General features: G+C 43.7%; 1 protein-coding gene across 1 annotated transcript; it reads left to right on the top strand.

Annotated features, from left to right (window-relative positions):
* Positions 1-6,493: 6,493 nt before the first annotated feature.
* Positions 6,494-20,635, top strand: LOC141251812 (polyhomeotic-like protein 1). Its single transcript, XM_073670420.1, is given in 17 exon segments — positions 6,494-6,532; positions 6,534-6,608; positions 7,006-7,116; positions 8,494-8,509; positions 8,512-8,570; positions 8,649-8,798; positions 9,053-9,210; position 9,557; positions 12,417-12,741; positions 13,244-13,800; positions 13,887-14,013; positions 14,141-14,328; positions 14,402-14,513; positions 15,891-15,996; positions 16,476-16,626; positions 18,497-18,722; positions 20,230-20,635. Coding segments are annotated over 17 exon segments (2,556 nt in total). The 3' UTR covers positions 20,385-20,635.
* Positions 20,636-20,792: the final 157 nt, after the last annotated feature.

The raw sequence follows: 20,792 nt of genomic DNA, 5'->3' as shown, positions 1-20,792 counted from the left end.
CCTGCCTTTAACAACAGCTGTTGCAGCTAGCTCTGATCGCTGCTCTTTAATAACCTGAATGTCGGTACTGATCTCCGACACCGGCATTTCTAAGCACTGTGACTGTTCCTGCAGTAAAGGCTGAGCGTCAAAGGAGATCCCTAATAAAATAATACATTTTGAATCAAAAACGGATGTCTCCGTGGTTTTTTTTGCAACGATTAGCTCTGCAACAAAAACCTGACGTGAACTGCTCCATGATTTTTATCTGTGAAAGCCACAGATAGCACACAAACGTGGAAAATGGACGTCTGTGTGAGGTCTTAGATTAGGCAGACCGAAAATTAGATTTATCAAACATGAGACACTATGATAAATCTGCTGCATTTTAAGGCTTTCTAGTCAAAGTTTTCATAAAAATTAGACAATTTTGATAAATCTGCCCCAATGTTGGAATTTTTTTCCATGGTGTTATTTGAAACTGCAGTTTTCCCTGCAAAAAAACAAGGAAAGAAAAACCAATATGCAAAAACTACTGGTGAAAGGTGCTAACGTACGGACAGACTGGTGTTTTCCAATAGTAATATTACGTTTGCTTGAAAGCATTGTCACATAAATATATGCATTCATGTATGTACAGTCATGGCCGAAAGTGTTGGCACCCTTGAAATTGTTCCAGAAAATGGAGTATTTCTCCCAGAGAATTATTGCAATTACACGTTTTATTATACGTGTCTTTATTTCCTTTGTGTGTATTGGAAAAACATAAAAAAGCAGAGGAAAAAAGGCATATTTGGACATAATTTCACAAACAACCCCAAAAATAGGCCAGACAAAATTGTTGGCACCTTTCCAAAATTATGCGTAAACAACTTTGTTTCAAGCATGTGATGCTCGTTCAAACTCACCTGTGGCAAGTAACAGGTGTGGGCAATATGAAAATCACACCTGAAACCAGATAAAAAGGGAGAAGTTGACTCAGTCTTTGCATTGTGTATCTGTGTGTGCCACACTAAGCACGGAGAACAGAAAGAGGGGAAGAGAACTGTCTGAGGATTGGAGAACCAAAATTGTTGAACAATATCAACAATCTCAAAATTACAAGTCCATCTCCAGAGATCTTGATGTTCCTTTGTCCACGGTGCGCAACATAACCAAAAAGTTTACAACCCATGGCACTGTATCTAATCTCCCTGTACGTGTACAGCAGAGAAAATTGATGAAAGGTTGCAATGCAGGATAGTCCAGGTGGTGGATTAACAGTCCCAATCAAGTTCCAAAAAAATTCAAGCGGTCCTGTCGGCTCAGGGTGCATCAGTGTCAGCTAAGAACTATCTGTCGACATTTGAATGAAATTAATCGCTGTCAGAAGACCTGCTGAGACATAAGAAGCTAGACTGCAGTTTGCCAAAATATATGTAAGCCAAAATCCTTCTGGGAAAGTGTCTTGTGGACTGATGAGACCAAGATGGAGCTAAAGCACATCATTCTGTTTACCAAAAAACACAATGAGGCCTACAAAGAATAGCACAGAGTACCTACAGTCAAATATGGTGGAGGTTCAAAGATATTTTGGGGTTGTTTTGATGCCTCTGGCACTGGGTGCCTTGACTGTGTGCAAGGCATCATGAAATCTGAAGATTAGCAAAGGATTTTGGGTCGCAATGTAGTGCCCAGTGTCAGAAAGCTGGGTTTGCATCCTAGGTCATGGGTCTTCTAGCAGGACAATGACCCTAAACATACTTCAAGAAGCCCCCAGAAATGGATGGAAACAAGGCGCTGGAGAGTTCTGAAGTGGCAGCAATGAGTCCAGATCTAAATCCCATTGATCACCTGTGGGGAAATCTTAAAATTGCTGTTGGGAGAAGACGCCTTCATATATGGAGCAGTTTGCAAAAGAAGAGTGGTCCAAAATTCCAGTTTAGTGGTGTAAGAAGATGATAGTTATAGGAAGCGATTGATTGCAGTTATTTATTCCAAAGGGTGTGCAACCCAATATTAAGTTGAGGATCCAACAATTTTGTCCGGCCAATTTTTGGGGTTTTGTGTAAAATTATGTCCAATTTGCCTGTTTTGCTTTATTATCTGGAACAATTTCAATGGTGCCAACACTTTTGGCCAGGATTTATATATATATATATATATATATAGGTAAGTATATGTGTTTATGTATGTAAATACCGTGTGTGTATATAAACGTATGTGTATACATATATAAGTATACATGTTGGTGTGTACGTCTAAATATATATATATATATACAAACTACACATTTCTGTCCACACAATGTAGAGGTGTTCTATCTAGCTCCGTTTCCCCCATACACTGCTGTGAGGAGCAGCGCCCCCCACAGCCTCTCCGCGCCCCCCTCAGCTTCTCCTCCCCTGTGAGTGTCGTGAGCGGCAGCAGCAGGATCTCCCCCTCCTACCTCCGTCTCCATGACAACCAAGCGAAAAGGTGAGAGAAGGCGGAGTTAGGTGAAGAGGGTCACGTGTCCAGGAAGTCGAGCTGTCTGACGGGAAATGACGTCAGGAGCTGAGAGAAAGAACCAGACAGAGAGGGAGAAGCTGAGCTCGAAGTGAGAGCGGCGGGGAGAGGTCAGAGGTCAGCGGGGGACCGCAGGGGGGAAAAGGGTCAGGGGTCAGCGCAGGACCGGAGGCCTAGCAGGTGAGAGGCGGACAGGGAATGGCGGGAGCTATAGGGGGTGTATCAGGCTGTGTGTGTGTGTACTGGGGACATGGGGCTCCTCCCCCTCTGCCTGTACGCTGTACTGCTGCACTGTGTGTTTACAGGCGCTGCTCCTTCACAAGGGGACACTTGTCACTAGCAGCCATGACAGCTGTGCCTTCTCCCCACCCTGCTCTTCCCTCAGACGATAATGTCCTCCATATGAGGCGGTGGACACTGGTGCTGTCTGCACTGATGGGGGCCCCCATTGTTTTGGTGTTGAGATATTGTATCACGTGATGACAGTGTTATTTGACCTCTGACCCTCAGGCCACGCCCCCTTGACAGTTGTCAGTCCTTCACCTGCTGTTGGCGCTCTCCTCTCTCGTTCTTTGCCGCTCTCCTCTCTCGTTCTTTGCCGTTTCTATTTAGCGTGATGGGGCTGTTTAATGGTCGTCACCGGGATCTACAATAAAAGTGGCGCATCCTGGTGGAAACAATTTCCCCTGATCTGACATAGGTTAAGGGGGTGACTCCTCCATATAATTATACTGCAAATGGCCCTAAAATGAGCCCTCCACTCTTCTGATGAGAGGTCACGTGATTGAAGCGTTGGTGACAAGACCGTTGTGGAAAAGCAGTGGGTGCTCAGTTTTAATCTTAAAGGGTTATTCCCAAAATAGCCAGTTATCCCCTATACATGGAAGGCAGGGAAGGGGGTCTGCATCTTGGAAACGGCGTTCTGCAGAGCTTGGTCTTGACTGGAGCGAAGCTATGCACATGCTCAACCTTCACTCTATTTAGTGTATATGGGACTGCTGGAGAAAGCGGAGTACATCACTCCAATATCTTTGACAGTCTCATATACAAGGAATGGAGAAGGGTTGAGCATATGCACATCTCCGCTCCATTCTCAGGATCACTGCAAGTGTCAGCTGTGAAAGCCAAGGTGTCCCCTATCCATAGGATAAGATAAGTTGCTATTTTGGAAATAACCCTTTAAACATATAAAGTGGACAACCCTTTTTATTGGGGATCATTTTTATGTAAATAAATCTACAGGGATTTTCCAGGAGTTTAAGACATTAAGATAAGCGCAGGAAACACTTACCTGTCTTGGTCACATTTTTTCATTTTAGTACTAGTTTACAATTATTAAAGGGAACCCGGCACATTGCACATGCGGTCTGATCCGTGAGCAGCATGGTATAGGAGGAGAAGCTGAGCAGAAGGATATATGGGTTTGTGGGAAAGAATTCACTATGAGGGCGCATTCAGACGACCATGCGATGCACGGACTGGCCGCAGGTCTCCGGAGTGTGATTTTCATGTATTTCTATTAAACTGTCACACTCAGGTTGGGTGACCTGCAGCCAATCCGATTTGTCGGAACATCTGAAATCTCCCTTAACTTGTAGTTTATTCATTAAAATAATTGACATTCCTGGTGTTTGTATATATGAGTCCAGTGGGCGGTCTTACTAGTGATTGAAAGCTATCTCTGCATGCACAGCCATTCAGGGAAGACTGTCAATCACCGATAGGACCGCCCACTGGACTCGTGTATACAAACACTAGGGATGTCAATAATTAATATAACATTTTTATATCAATCTGGTCAGCTCCTCCTGCTCTCACATCCCGTCTGCAGCTCAGAAGCCATTTTTTAACATAACAGGTTCCCTTTAAGCATTGTTTACATTTTTGCTTGCTGTCAGTGAACGGACACTTTTTTTTGTTTACATCTAGTAATTTTTACAAACGATCCGACCATCAACGTGCAACAACTTACTCCAACGAATACACAAGGAATTGTGTTCACTCAAATCGGATGAATCCACAAACTTTTATATTATGTATACGGGCGGATTAAAGGAGGCAAGGTGCTGCCAGTGACGTCTGGCAGCGGCTTGTTCGCCTTTTCCCCATAAAAGCACGCTCTTGCTGTGTATATTTAGGGGCAGGTCAGGAGGAATAGATGTGTGACACTTCTTGTGCTGCTGTATCCTGCCCTAGAAGCAATGCCTGGAAAATGCCTTCATTGTATGGCATGTGATGGGAAGTGCCACCGCTTGTTTTTTTCTGTAAAATAAACTGTGTGACTGAATTAAATGAAAAATACAGTACTAACACATATCCCAGAGACGCCATATTATGGATCTGTTATACGGCTGTGTGTATGGTGCTGAGCGACTTTTTTACCACGCACTTGCCTGATGAGAAAAAATGAATCCCAAGGGTCGGTCTGTTCCTTTAAAAATGTTGATTATTATAGGAAAAGGTTTGGATCGTAGCAATCTGCTTCTGAGAAAGAGACTTCAATATTGTTATCACCATGGATGTACAGGGATCACTGTGGCTTTATCCAATCCGTTCATGAGAGAGAGAAAGACTGACTCAAAAGTTCTGGTTCCGGTTGTTTTCAAAGGCGTTCGGGTACAGTTCTGGTACCCAAACTTTGGACTAAAGCTTGGTCGGATACAGATCCCGAACTTCAATGGGTCCACTCATCCCTTGTGATAACACTTTAGAGGGTTATTCCCAACATAAAAAGTTATCCCCTGTTTATGGGCTAGGGTATAATTGTGTGCTGGGGGTCCGACCTCTGGAATCTCAAAATTAACGTAGGTGCACATGCCTCATTCATTGCTATTTCGGACAGCCCTATACACAATCATTGGAGTGAAGTTTGAGCTTGCGTACCTCCATTCTTTTCAAGATTTGGATTTGCAGACAGGGCTGTGGAGTCAGTATGAAATGGACTGAACCCGACTACAAAAATATATAATACATTGGGTACAGTAGTACAATGCAGGATGGGCTGTAAATGTTTTCATATGAATTTGGGAAAGTTGTGAAATGTCCTATAAATGTCTGTTCTATTCCTGATGTAAGGATCTCGGCTTTTAGTTGAGATGAATCTGTGCTGCACTTTATGTACACGCTCAGCAGTGAGAACAGTGCTGTGGAGTCGGAGCCGTGGAGTCAGGGAGATTGAGGAGTCGGTGGTTTGGCTTAACGACTCCACAGCCCTGTTTGCAGAGCCCCAATCTTAGCTGCCGGACTCCTGGAGATCAGTAGGTTATCCCTTATCCTTATATCCTCAACATGCTGTACAATCTTTGAGACTCTCATTCAATAAATTGCAAAGAAAAAACCGCTCCTATGTGTGAATCAGCCCAGACTGCTTACTCGAGCCCAATACTGAAAAGGCTCCCCTGCAATCGTTGTGCAATCTCAGGCACAACTCTGATGTTAGCAGACTGCAGCCCTCATCATCAGCCGCCAGCTGAGGGTGAAGATACAGATCCAAAATAAAAAATATAAAAAAAAATGACAATCCAATGGCGCTGTCACTCCATTGAATTGTTAAAAACAATATTTTTATTAAAACGAAAACACGCCATTGGATCGTCATTTTTAAAAATATTTTTCATTTTGGATCATTCAGTAAATGGAGAGAGTCGAGATGCCCGGCCGCCTCCACTCTCACAGTGGAGGGTTGGCCGGCTGGCTTTGGATATGTCATGCATGACCCCCTTAATGGTCGTTATACAGTTCTTTCCTATTTTAGCCAAGTTGCCTCTAAACGTGGACACGTACATTCAAAGGAACCTAAAGCTAAAATTTCAGACATGACAATATTGGCTGTTTGTGGCTCCATTCCTTGTGAAATCCCATTATGAATGAGAACCCGGCGACGGGAACAAACAACCTCAACTGGGATGACTATTTAGGCACACATTCACTTTGGCAGGGACGTAGCATCTTAGCCACTTGGTGGTAATCATTTTTTGCCATAAAAAAAAACAGTATTTTTTTTTTTTTTTTAGATCCAGGAGCCAATATGGAGACTGAGAGTGAGCAGAACTCTACTTCCACCAACCGGAAGTACAGCATCCGGCACCAGCTCCCGTCCTCAGATATCGCAGATGTCTCTCTATGAACGCCAGGCTGTCCAGGTATGTGTCACAAGCTGCTCGCTGCGATCCTACAGCCATCACTTACTGTACCATTTCATGGTTTCCATTATGTTTCAGCAGCTTCAGTTCTGAATTTATTGTGGATTTTTTTTTCATCATTCATCCCATTGAATGCTTTATTCCTAATCACAGTAACCTTGCAGGAAATACTAATGGTGATCTATATCTGGTCATTGCACGCTCAGGTGTAGAAATTAACCCTTTAAATGTCTATGCAGCAGCAACGTTTGATTTCTGGCACTTGCTGTGTCCATAGCATTATTACAGATTAACCAGACTGCATTACAGGATCCTACCTGGGCCCCGAAAACTGTTTATACGTGTTAAGTTCAAGGTCTGTGTGTGAGCGCTAATATAATATATTTTTTTCCCGCAGGCTCTGCAGGCTTTACATAGACAACCTAACGCCGCCGAGTACTTTCACCAGCTGATGTTGCAGCAGCAGCTGAGTAATGCGCAGCTACATAGTCTTGCAGCAGTTCAGCAGGTAGGTGATCTTCTCATGTAGGGAGAACGTTTATTACATTTTTGCTCATTTTAATTTATATAAATACACTTTTTAAATATTGCCCAGATAAGTGTATAGATATAAAGTATTGGACACCTACAGGAGATTTTATAAGCAATCTAAATCATAGAGATTAGTATACAACTATAACAGCTTACACTCTTTTGCAAAGGATTGTGGAGGAGTCTGTGTGGATTTTTGCCTGTCCATACAGGAAGGCTTGGTAAGATGATGTTGGAGGAGAGGGTCGGTCTCACAATCTCTGTTCTAGTTCATCTCAAAGATGTTGGATGGAGCTGAGATCAGGTCTCTGTGCAGCCGGTCGTGCTCGTCAACATCCACCCCCCCCTCCTTAACCATGGGCCCGATTCATCAAAGCTTTCACTCCTGAATCCTAGCATAAAAATATTGAGAAATCTGAAAATTTAGACGCAACTCGGAGTTGCGGTTACATTTTGCAACTTTTGGCATCTTCACACCAGTTTTTCCCAGCTTTGCTGAAATGATGTTGCCGGGACGGGCGCGGCATGGGTGCGATGCCACAGCTTATCTAATTTATGAGTTGCTATGGTGTTTTCCTTACACCATAAATCTCACTCTAGTACCTGACTGTAGTGAGTCTTGGCGTGCCGCACGCACCAGTCATCAGACAATCCAGATTCATGAAAAGGCGTTCACCTCTTCATGAATCAGGGACATCTGACTCCAGCACGCCCCTTCATCAAGATGGGTGTGAACAATGCCGGTATTGATGAATCAAGCCCTATGCCTCTATGGACCTTGTGCACTGGGCATAGTTATGAGAAGCTGAAAGGGCCCCCCCCCTTCCTGAACCGTTCCCACAAAGTTGGAAGCTGCAATTGTCCAGAATGTCCTTAAGATTTCCCTTCAGTGAAACTAAAGGGCCAAGGCCGACTTCTGAAAGTGAAGCCCATAGCATTATCCCTCCTCCACAAAACTTTTTATAGCTGTCACAATGCAGTCAGACAGGGGACTTTTCTGTTTCTGCTCCTCGGCGGTGACCCCGCTCTGTAACTTTCCGTGGTCTCCACTTTGAGGCTGAGCTGCTGCGGTTCCTGAACACTTTCCAATAGTATCCACTCACAGGTGATGGGGGAATATTGAAGAGGAAAGACGTTTTTCTTCCTGTGTGAGGTGTGTCCTAATACTCATCTCCTTATAGTCTACATCTCTACGCATTTCCATGTGCATAGTCCGACATGTCACTTCTGACGATTGTCTTTATCTGGGACCATTGACTATTTTGTGCTTTACCATCGTACTGATTCTTATCAGCTGATCAATGAAAGCTGTAATATCCTGTGACCTTCAGCTTTTCTTATTTTGCCACTACAGGCAACGATTGCTGCCACCCGCAGGCCGCCTCTCCTAACACCGTTTCCAATCAGCAGACGAGCACCACGCAAGGATCGGTAAGTAGTGACTATTGGCTACAGATCTGACATTTTATGAAAGTCAGCAGTGGGTTCACTTTTCTGGTTCCTCAGCAGGTGAATCTGTCTACCAGCTCGTCGGCCCAGCTCCTGAGTCGTGCCCAGAATGTCACCGCACCTAGTGCTACAACGCTCACACAGTCCGTTTTGCTCAGCAATGCCAGCTCCCCACCTCTCAGCCAGTCACAGACACAAATGTACCTCCGAGTAAGTAAGACGATGAATTCAGTGCAAGGACTTCTCACTGGCATCACTGGAGGGGATAACAGCTGCAAAATATCCTAAAATGCAGCGTTGCATCGCTAGCAGCTCTCTGCCTCACAGTGAGGACGGGGCAAACGTTTAACATTTTTACTAGCTTTACATACATCCCGGAAGTCCCTTTCTAGCTTGGCTTGCATTTTTAGAGTGAATTAAATTCACATTTTCACTTTTACTCATTTTAAATTTTCTGTCAGCAGCAGCCGCAGCTTGGTAATCTTCTACAAGTCAATCGCTCTCTGAATCGAGGTGTCCCTCTGAACTCCCAGCTTATTCTAATGCCCAATGGCTCTGTGGCTACAGTCCAGCAGGAAGTGGCATCCCCCCAGAACCAAGGCATGCATCAAGACTCTGACCAGTAGGCTGGAAAATCTTATCATGATATTGGGAAAGATCAGATATTTACCCCCTGCCTTGACTTGTGATGTGCATGTCTGTCACACGTCTGGTGTGGGTACGTAAAGTGAGCCGAGGCCTCTAATAGCAGTGATTTGAAGCTAGCCATGGCAGCTGGGGATCTACTCAAAGCCGCCTGTTGCTGCCATCTTTGTACTCCCAAGAAGCCCAACCTCATTCATTTCTACTATTTACTGCATTACTGAATTATTGCTCTATATAGAAGAAGTGATCACAAGTTTAAGTCCTCTGGAGAGGGAGCTGAAAAATAAATAAAAAATGTTGAAAAAAAAATATTAAAGTTTAAGGGTATGTGCACACGATGCAGAAATGAAGCAGAAAATTTCTGCATCATTTCTGCATCTCCCTGGCAGAAAAAAACGCATGCAGATTGTGCATGCGTTTTTCCTGCGGAATACATGCGGATTCACATGCGTTTCCGCATGTGGATTGACAAGCGCTTTCCAGGCGATTTTTAGCATCACTTGGAAAGTGCTTGACAACTAGGTCACACTATATAAACCCATGCAACCGGCATGGATTTATCTAGTGTGACCCGAGAGAGTGTATATACTTACCTCCGATGGCCCGCGCTGTCCTGCTCAATCCATTCTCCCGGCAACTTTGAATTGAAAGATCTGCCGACTTCAGCGTCACGTGACCCGTCACATGACTCTGACGTCAGCACAGGTCCTACAACTCACTGCAAGTGCCGGGAACCAAGCAGGAGCGGTGCGCGGGCCGACAGATGGTAAGTATATATATATTTTTTATTTATTCTTGTTTACAGCTCTTTTAATGGTACCTGGGTGTGGATGAGACTCTCCTCTCCTCCACATATTAGAACGCGCCAATAGCGCAAGTACAAATGCAGTCTTGCGGAATTGGCGCGTTCTAATGCAAGTCAATGGCGGCGAAACGCCCGCGTTTACGCAAAATTAATTGACATGCTGCGGATTTTTGAGCGCAGCATTTACGCTGCGGAAAAATCCGCATCATGGGCACAGCACATGCGGATTTCAATTGGGGATCATTGCTGCCCTTCTACCATGCGTTTTTAATGCGTTTCCGCAACTGCAAAAACGCCGCGGAAACGCATTAAATACGCATCGTGTGAACTCAGCATAACAGAGTTTTCCAGTTTCAGAAAACCCTTGATCTTTGCTGCAGTTTGTTTAAAAGGAAACAAACTTCTTTACTCCTCCTCTTCGGGTCCAGCATGAGTCTTTGCAGCTGCTCCCGGTGTCTGTTATTGCCTGCAGTGCTGATGTCATGTCGACGGCACTGCAGCCAATCTGTGAGCTCAGCGGCTCATGCTGTCAACTCGGGCAAAACCTGTGAGTGTGATGTCAGCGCTGCAGACAATAACAGACATCGGGAGCAGCAGAGACTCAGCACTGGATCCGGAGAGAATGAGTAAAACAGAATGTGTTTCTTTAAAATAAACTGAATCCTGGGGAGAGTGGTTTTCACGGAAAGTTCCTTTAAACTTTAAATCCCCCTCCTTCTCTTTTTTTTTTTTCTTTCCCCCCCAATTCAAATATAAATTAAACATATTTAGTATCGCCTTGCTTGTGAAATTCCGATCTATGAAAATATAAAATTACCCTATATGAAAATGCTGTAAAGAGTAAAAAAAAATCTCATTGCCAATGCCGATCCCTGAAAATTAGAATAAAAAGCGATTGAAGTCTCGTCGGTATCCCAACATGGTACCAATAAAAACGTCAGCTCAACACACAATATAAGCCAACTAAAATATGTTTAAAAAAATAAACACGTTTGATATTACAGTAATCGTGCTCACAAGGAGCTTCATATTTCCAGGTCACTTCTCACAGTGAAAGCCGTAAAAACAAAACCCCAATTAAACGATTTTTGGAATTGCATTTCCGTCAGTATTTTTCCTGTTTTTAATACATTATAGGCTATGTGCCCACGATGCAGAAATGCTCCCGATTTTTCCTGACCGTTTCTGCATCTCCCTGGCAGAAAAAACGCATGCTTATTGTACATGCAGATTGTACATGCGTTTTTCCTGTCAGGGACATGCGGATGTGAAGCGTTCTTCACTTGCATTTCCTCATGCGGGTTGACAAGCACTTTCCAAGCGATTTTAGCATCACTTGGAAAGTGCTTGACAACTTGGTCACACTATATAAATCCATGCAACCGGCATGGATTTATATACTGTGACCTTAAAGAATGGTTAAAAAAAATAAATAAATCTATACTTGCCTTCCGATGGCCCCCGGTGTCTTGCTTCGCTCCGTCCTGGCTGCCGGCAGATCGCGGTACACTGAAGGACCTGCCGTCACATGACTAGGACGTCAGCGCAGGTCCTTCAGTCCACCGCGATCTGCCGGCAAGGGAGGACGAACGCAGCGGGGGCCATCAGAAGGTAAATATAACATTTATTTTTTATTTTATTTTTTTCACAGGTTCTATGGCACCTGGGTCCGGAGGAATGTGCATCTACATATACAGTGATGCATAATCCATGCTTTTCAATGCAAGTCAATGGCGGCGAAAACGCAGCGCTTCCGCAAAATAATTGGTAGTGCTGCGTTTTTTTCCGCAATGATAATCCGCAGCGGAAATTTCCGCAGCATGTGCACAGCACATGCGGATTATCATTGGGGAACATGGCAGGCCTTCTACCATGCGTTTTTTAAGCGTTTCTGCAGCGTTTTTGCTGCTGCGGAAACGCTTACAAAACGTATCGTGGGCACACAGCCTTATGATAACTTGAATGCTGTCATTCAAAACTATCAGCTCATCCAGCAAATGTCAAGCCTTCATGTAGCTATTTAGACTCAACATTTAAAAAAAAAATAATGATGACTCTTGGAAGAAGGGTAGGAAAAAAAACAAAAATTCAGAATTAAAAAGTTCACCTACTCATCAACAAGTTCATGGTTGGAATGCATCCCTTCCCCACCCTCCGTGAAAGACAGGAATAAAAGACTAAAAAACAATAAGGTCCAACATACACGCCCACGAGTGTCCAATGTGCACAATGGCTGCTACCCTCGGACACTTGTGTGATCTTAAAGAAACAAACTTCAATCACCATAGGGATCTCTGGTTATAGCTCGCTGTTCCCCTATAGATTTGCACCACTGAATTGGACAAAGTTTCAATTTTTTTTTTTTTTTTTGTATTTAGGTTCAGAACTTGGCTGTTCGAGGTCAGCAAACTACTCAACCCACGTCCACGGCTGCAGGGCCTACCATTGCTCATGCTGCACCTCCACTGTCCAAACCGGCCACTCACCCAATGCCCTCTTCTTCAGCACCTTCACAACTGCCGTCATCTCCAGTACAACAGAATGTGAAGAGTCCGATGGGCCCAGCAGGGGGCACTGTGAGTCAGGGGAGTCAGACAGAGGCGGAGGGGAGAAAAGCAGAAGGAGAGGCTGTGCAGCAAAGTGTCGGGATCAACCTGACCAGAGCTGCCACACCAGCCCCCAACCAGACCCTTATTAGCTCTGGTGAGTTCAAATAGAAATCTTGGTATTGTCGAAAATATTCCCCTTTCCTTATCCTTTTAGAAAAGTTTGATTGAATACTTTTTAAAATAAATTCGCTCAACAATTTTGTGCGACTTTTTAAAAGGTTGCAATTGATCAATGGACCAAAAACCTCTGGAAACCCTGAACAGAATGACAAACATAAAAAAGACAATATAATGGAAAAAAGATTTAACAAAAGGCGCAAATGTCAAAAAAAAAAAGAACCCGGCCACAAAAACTATACAGAAAAAGAGCTAATGAAATAATGAATTATTTCTTTTGTCCAACTTAATGCAGTTGTATTTTGCAACATAAATGTCATTTCTTTTTACGAAATTGACTATTAACTGATTATTTATTTTTCTATTGTATTATGCTCCATTTTCCCACCATTCTACTGCTTTCTTATGCCTTTTGAACTCCAACACTTATTCCATATCTCTCTCTTTTTTCTCCCCCTTTCTCCTGATCTATCCATCAGCCACTTACACTCATATTCAGCCTCATTCAGTCCTACAACAGAAGCAGGTGGTGTTCCAGCAGCAGATCGCCATCCATCAGCACCGTCAGTCACAGCTCGTCCATGCCTCTGCCCATCTACAGCTGGCACAGCAGCAGCCGCAGGCCGCCTCTCAGCAAGGCTTGCAGGCAACTCCTGCACAACAGACCCTGGTTGTACAACCTATGCTGCAGAGTCCCGAGGCGACTCTGCCAACTAAAGCCCCGGTGCCCATTCAGCCCAAACAACCAGGCAAAGGGATTCCACCTTTAAATCTACAAGGACATCTGGTATCAAAACCCATACAAAGTGCGAGACCGCTTCCTACACCCCCTCCTAACCAACCTCACATTCCTGTTCAACTCGTGGGTGCTAGACAGCAGGGTCCTGCCCAAGCTATGGCCCTCGGCGCTCCCCAGGTTCCATCACAGGGGTCTTCCTTAACACAGATCACACTGCCTCCGTCTCCTGCCCCGGTCCCCAGTGCCGTGTCAGGTACTGTGCAGGAAGCCCAAGCTGCATTTTATGGAGTTCTGCAGGTGGGTCTTGGTTGGAATGAAAATCCTATGATCCACTTTTTTTTTTTTTTAAATTATATATTTACGATTGTGTATTGGTTTCATAGGGCAAGATGTCTGCAGCTGCGAAGAGGAAGTCAGAGGAAGACCGGGAAGAATCGCCAACACTACCTGTAAAAGCATCGCCCCCAGCAGACACTCCGCCTGCAGTGGAGGAGAGCAGCACTCCAGCTGGTGGGTGGATATCAATTCTGGAAATTTTTATTTTTTTTTGCTTTTTACGATTTTTTATTTCTGTGTTCTGTGAACGGATTATAATTTTTTTTTTCTTGAAAACGTTCATTTTATTTGCAACCCACAGATAAGTCTGAAGCTGCCTCTCTAGTCTCTCCAGCTCTCGCTGGGTCCGCTCCTCCATGCGCCCCCACGCTCTCTGTCACTTCTCGTCAGCACAGTGACACCAAGCCCCCACAAGCCATTGTGAAGCCGCAGATCCTGACTCATATTATAGAGGGCTTTGTCATCCAGGAGGGAGCCGAACCCTTTCCCGTAAGCACCATTACAAGTGTTCACAAAAGATATTATTCCTTATTGTTTCCTAAATTATTGTTTCTCCTTCTAGGTTGGCAGTCCTCAGATACCAAAGGACCCAGAAAAGACCCCTGCAGCGGTTACTGCTCTGCCTCCAGTAGAGAGTCTGCTCCCTCATCCTCCATTAGATCAGACTTTTAGCGGTATGTCCCTTTATCTTCTTTGTGGGCTGTTGTTCACATCTACCGTATTTTTCGAACTACAAGATGCACTTTTTTCACCCGAATTGAGGAGGAAATGGAGTGCGTCTTATAGTCCAAATGTACCTGGCTCACTGTGGGGAGGGGGCTTCGGCGGCGGAGCAAGGTCTCTGCTGCAGGAAGGCGGTGGAAGTCTCCAGCAAAACGGCGCCGCTGGTGGCGCATTCACAGACCGAGATCTTGGCTCGTCATTGAGCCAAGATCCCAATCGCAGCCACCAGTGTCGTTTAGCTGGAGACTGCCAGAGGTTAATCTGGGCATGCACCGCCCCCGGCGACATTTTACTGGAGAACGCTGGTCCATGAATGTGCGTAAGTGCCGCCCTTGTGTGGTGCTATCGCGAGAATTAAAAAAGTAGGGTCATAAATCGGATGACTGCTGCAGCAGCGAGTTCTTGCAATAACACATGCAATATCGCGCGTTCACAGCAAGGAAAGGCCATGGAGTATTATGGAATCACACAACCTGGGAGTGGGGAACAGACTTGAGCTAGAAAGTCAGGTCCTTTAGGGGGGCATTAGGGACATTTCTGGCCACTCTTGATAAGTTATATGTAGATAAATCGTCAGTCTGCAGCTGCCCACTGATTTCTTATATAAAAAGTGCCGACCCTGGACTGATGATGGTTCCACTTACTTAGTCAGGTATTGATTGCTAACACTATGAGGGAATTCATCAAGCTTGGTTTGCGTTACACCAGTCTTAATCCAGAGTCCGCCAGCATAGCATGCACCAAATTCGTGAAGAGGCAGGTGAATTTGGCGCATATTTCAGCTGCCCGTGCGCCATGGACAAGAGCACACTTCTGTTATAACTTACCCCACTTTTGTTGTGTAAACTACAGTGAATCTCGCCCTTTACACAAATTAAACCAACTTTTCATATGGTGACACAAACCTAAAAAATACTAAAAGTTGCTAAACTTTTCTGCAACTTCGCATTGCTCAAAAATTTGCAACTGTTTTACTCCAGTTTACCGGCAGAAAAGGACTTAAAGGAAATCTGTCAAGTTCTTCATGCCCCCCAACCCAGCAGCACTCACCTATGTATGATTAAACTCTCTGCTTAACCAGCTCTGTATAACGTTCTTCAGTTAAATCAATGCTTTAAAAAAAGCATTTATAATGTCCCTGTTTCCTGTGCTAATGAGGGCTTTGACTAGTCGATGGGGCATTAGTTCCCCAGACTAGTCAGCCCTCTTTCCATGTTATCACTCCCCTCATGTAATTTTATGTGTAAATATCTTTAATCCTCATCTGGAATTATCACCATCTGATAAATTTTCCTTTAATCTTTTAAACTATTTTTGCATCTTTTTAGATTCTGGAAACCCGAAGCTGATGAAGTGTGAGTATTGTGGGAAGGTCACCTCAGCAAATCAATTCCGTGGCTCAAAGAGATTCTGCTCTTTAACTTGTGCCAAAAGGTAAATCTGAAAGCATAAGCATTTCTATGTGATCTTCCTCAGAAATCAGGCAATCTTAAAGGAGTTGGCCAATCGGGATCACCACTCTTCTAAATGTAGCCCTGCAGAAGATCAGCTGATCGCCATGACCTGGGCCGTTATCACTCCTGGAATCTTTTATTTTCAATAGGAGGAAATGTAACACTCTATGGTCTTGACTGGAGCATCAAAGCAAATGCTTCAGCCCGGCTTCATTCGTTGTCCCTGGGACTGCTGGAGAACACAGAGTACATTGCTCGGCCATTTCTGGCAGTCCTATAGACAATGGAGCGGTGGTCGAGCATACGCAGCTTTGCGTTATTGAAGATGATGCTTCTGCAGAGCCGCACTTAAGTTTGGAATAATCCTTTTAACTGGATTTTTTTTTTTTTTGTAAGAGGTGGATTATAAAGAACCCATCAGTATTAGTATTTCTACATACAAGTATGTTTCTCTGTTAGATATAATGTAAGCTGCAGTCACCAATTACGTCTTAAAAGGAAGAAGCTAAACCAGCTCCAAGAAACAGGCGGGGTGAGAGTGCGCAGACGCGGCCCACGGAGGAACAGCTCTGAGATCGCACGGGCCAAGATCCAGGGAAAGAGAATGCGGGTAACTGAGGTGCATGGAGCCTGATTCTTAGCACTCCCTAGATATACAATGGTTTCAAGCATCAACGCTACATCAGTAGTGCAAAATGTTTAAAAGATCCCATAGCAATGTATAGAAAATATGAATATATTGACTCCTTTAGTACCTACGGGAAGAGAGGCAACACTGCCCTCCTGCTATCATATCCCAGTGCAGGGCACTCTGCGCCGAGCTCCTTATTTTGATTTTGGTGCAAACTACTAAGAGCTATTTAAATAGTTTTCCAGAAGTCAAACATTAAAAGGATTTACCCATCTCCAAGATCCTATCCCAATATGTAGTAGGTGTAATAATAATATTACTAAATACCTCTAATTAGAAATGTATTATAGTTTTTCTGATTCACTATGTCTCTTACCCCATGTGCAGGGCATTGCAGTAGCTTAGGTATCCATTGATACGACCATTCATATAGTGACAGTTAGTTAGGTGCTAGTGGTTGTAACCATAGATACCTAAGCTGCAATGCCCTGCACATGGGGTAAGCAACATCACATATCAGAAGAACTATACTACATTTCTAATTTGAGGTATTTACTAAAATTATTATTATTCCACCTACTACATATTGGGGATAGGATCTTGAAGATGGGAATACCCCTTTAATCGCCCATCCTTCATTGATTCTTAGTAAAGGCTCCAAAAGTCAATGCTGCCCATATGAATCATCCCTTTGCCCGTATAAACAATAAAGTGGCTGGAGTGTCTCAACTTCTCCATTTTATTTGTCAAGAGTTTAAAAGGCTCAGCTTTTGAGTTCAAGAGAGCACTGCTCCCCTGCCACCCAGCTTTCTTATGCCAGGGAACATAGAGCCCTGAAGATTGACAGTTTAGACCAGCAGTATGGTCTCACCACTGTTCTCCCATGCTGCAAGCAGAGGCAGTTTTGCTTTTGCAGTGTAGAAGACATGCAAGGGCATCTAGCGATCCGGCCAGCTTCAGAGCAGCGCTTGCAAGTTTGAGTTCCTTGCCAAAGAGACTGGCACCTATGATGAACCTTGGGCAACAAGCAGTAAACTGTAGCATTAAAGGAGTATTCCTATCTCCAAAATCCTATCCCAATATTTAGTAGGTGTAGTAGTAATAATATTAGCAAATACCTCCAATTAGAAATGTACTATAGTTCTTCTGATTCGCTATATCACTTACCTCATGTCCAGGGCATTGCAGTACCTGAGGTATCCATGGTGACTACCACTGATATAATGACAGTTGTTAGTGGTTATAACCATGGATACTTAAGCTACTGCAATGCCCTGCACATGGTGTAAGTGACATAACGAATCAGAAAAACTATACTACATTTCTAATTGGAGGTATTACAGATCCTACATATTGGGATAGGATATTGGAGATGGGAATACCCCTTTTTAAAGATCCCTTCATTCTTGAGAACAGAGGATTTTTAAAAAGAGGCCAAGTTACTTGTTCTACCAGCCCTTTGCAATTTTATTCTTTTAACAAGATGTCCACCACTTTCAGGGGTTTGACATCTAACAATCAGACAGTTGATGGCCCATTTTAGGCCTTTTTCATATATTGCAGATGTGGTCTTTCCATCGGGGAAGGATTTTTTCTTTCATAGTTCTTTTTCCGGTGCTGTGTAGGAGAAATTCTTACTGATAACCCCTTACATATGGCATTAGTAATGGTACATTGATTATAGTGTTAAATGCACAATGTGCTGCACTAATGCCTATTAGTTCATAGGTCACTTGCCCTAATGTTTTTTTAGTGTTTTGGCGAAGGATTGCTGACCCAGAGTATAGTTTGGAGATGACTACTTTCCTGTGCTGGGTTCTGATTCCTAACAATCTCCCCTTTCTTGCAGGAGGACTCCAGCCGGGGATCTGATAACTCCAGCTATGAAGAAGCTTTCTCTCCAACTTCTCCAGCACCACCGTCCTGCAGAACTCCACAGCGGGAGAGAGACGGCAGCACTCCAACGAGCGGACCCTCAAATTCTGAACTGCTGGGGATCAATCCAGTGTTTCTGTCAAGCAATCCCAGTCGCTGGAGTGTGGAGGAAGTGTACGAGTTTATTTCTTCTCTGCAAGGTAATGTGGACATGGTGCTCTTCTTTACTTTGTGCGTGTGTTGTGGAATTACCAGTAATGTGGGTTTGATTTTTGCACTGTTTAACAGTTCCCCTTTCTGCCTATCATTAGGGGTCTCAGTGGTCTGACCCCCACTAATCAATAATCATTTATCCTGTAATCTGAAACATCTGCCCATGAGTAAACACACAATTTTAAGGCCTCATACAACATGTACGTGCAACACTGATGTCTGAATCTGTGAAAAAATGGATCCAATATAATCTGTGCTGTTGTTCACATGTCTGTGTTTTTCACGGACCCGAGTGTCTGTGCAGAACACACGGCGACATGACCGTTTTCTTCTGGCAGCACGGATGTAAAAGGACAATACAAGTCTGAGTCCATGAAAAACATGCAAAGCACATGGATGGCATACGTGTGCGGATTGTGTTTAATATTGCAGATTATAGGAGAAGCTCTGTAACTTATTTCTTTATCAATCCGTGAAAAACACTGATGACCGCACTGATGGTAAAAACGGACACACGGATGGTAAAGTTCGGACACAAAGATGCACAATTCTGATGTCACCGGTACTATTTTTCCACGTATGTGTTTAAACTTGGACATGTGAATGAGGCCTAAAATAAACCATTGGCGTCTTTTACTATATACTGTTAAGGATAGATAGTGGGTAACTTCCCAGTGGAAGCCGGCCGAAGAACAAACATGTCATTTTTTTTAATCACTTCAGGTTTTCCGAACCCTGAGGTAGCTAAAAGACACAACGTTAGACAGTCCATGTACACAGCAATGTTGTTTTGACGTCGCTGTGCATTATGTTGATTTCATGGAATGCTTTTTAAGGTGGATTGCAAAGTGAAATTCACATGAAAAAGTTGCAGTGTGCACATACATTAAAAGTAGATTTGTTTCTAGACACGTTGGAGCATTGGGCTCCATGATCAAGTTCTCCTCTATACTTACCAGTGTTTTCTCTGTGATTTTCATGCCTGGACAAAGAAATTACAAAGCTTCTCCTTTACTTTGCCATGTTAATTACGGACAACACACTCACTGCAGCCAGATGCCATCTGTGTGCTGTACTTGATTGTCACAGGACCCATAGACTTATATTGGCACTTTTCATCCATGATGCCGGTAAAAAAAACATACATGTGTCCATAATTTCTCTATCGCTTCATTGGGGGACACAGGAAACCAATGAAGCCTCCGAGAAAGGGATTTTACGGTGAGTACAAAAAATCCTCTTTTTTTGCTCAGGCACACAGTCTGCTAAAAAACACGGACTTGTTACCACCTTATTGTCTATGGGGTTGTTATGTGTTGTATTTCTGAAAATCATGGATCGGCCTCACTCGGATGTATGTGTTCTAACAATCACATGAGATCACTGCTTATATTTTTCTTCCCGTCATTAGAAATAAAACGGTTAAATTAGGTAAATGGCAATAGCAGAGATATCACTTTCATTCATTTTTTTTTTTTTTTCCTTTATCGACAGGTTGCCAAGACTTAGCGGAAGATTTCCGATCTCAAGAGATTGATGGGCAGGCTCTGCTGCTCTTGAAAGAAGAGCACCTTATGAGCGCCCTAAACATTAAACTCGGACCTGCATTGAAAATCTGCGCCAAAATTAACCTGTTAAAAGAGACTTAATTCTTCAAGTTATCCCTACAAAGCACAAGGAGGTGGAGACAATGACTGAGGACTCCCCAGGGCTAATTGAAAGAGTAGGGAAGACTTAAGGAAAAAAAAAAATTGGGATATCAGCGGTCTTTACAACTGGCCCCCATTTCTTAAAAAAACCCAAAACAAACAAACTAAAAAAAACTTTCCTACACTCGCGCTACAAGCTCTTCTTTTACCATCTCTACATTATTACTCTCCATATATATCTATATCTTCTACATGTCTGTATCTGGTCATTCAGGTACTGTGCCTAGTAAGGGGAAGCTGAAGGCAGCCCGAGCCTCGCGCCGATCAATTAGACGTGTCTACGGACACATTAATGGGTTCCTGGTTTGGTGGAGAGGGGCAGAAGACATTGATCTACGTAGCAAAAAT

The sequence above is a fragment of the Phyllobates terribilis genome, unplaced genomic scaffold (genome assembly GCF_046119375.1).
Source record: "Phyllobates terribilis strain yellow unplaced genomic scaffold, ASM4611937v1 Scaffold_7723__1_contigs__length_35806, whole genome shotgun sequence".
NCBI classification, from domain to species: Eukaryota; Metazoa; Chordata; class Amphibia; order Anura; family Dendrobatidae; genus Phyllobates; species Phyllobates terribilis.
The sequence above is the reverse complement of the archived record's forward strand: the minus strand, read 5'-3'. Positions and strand labels throughout refer to the sequence as shown.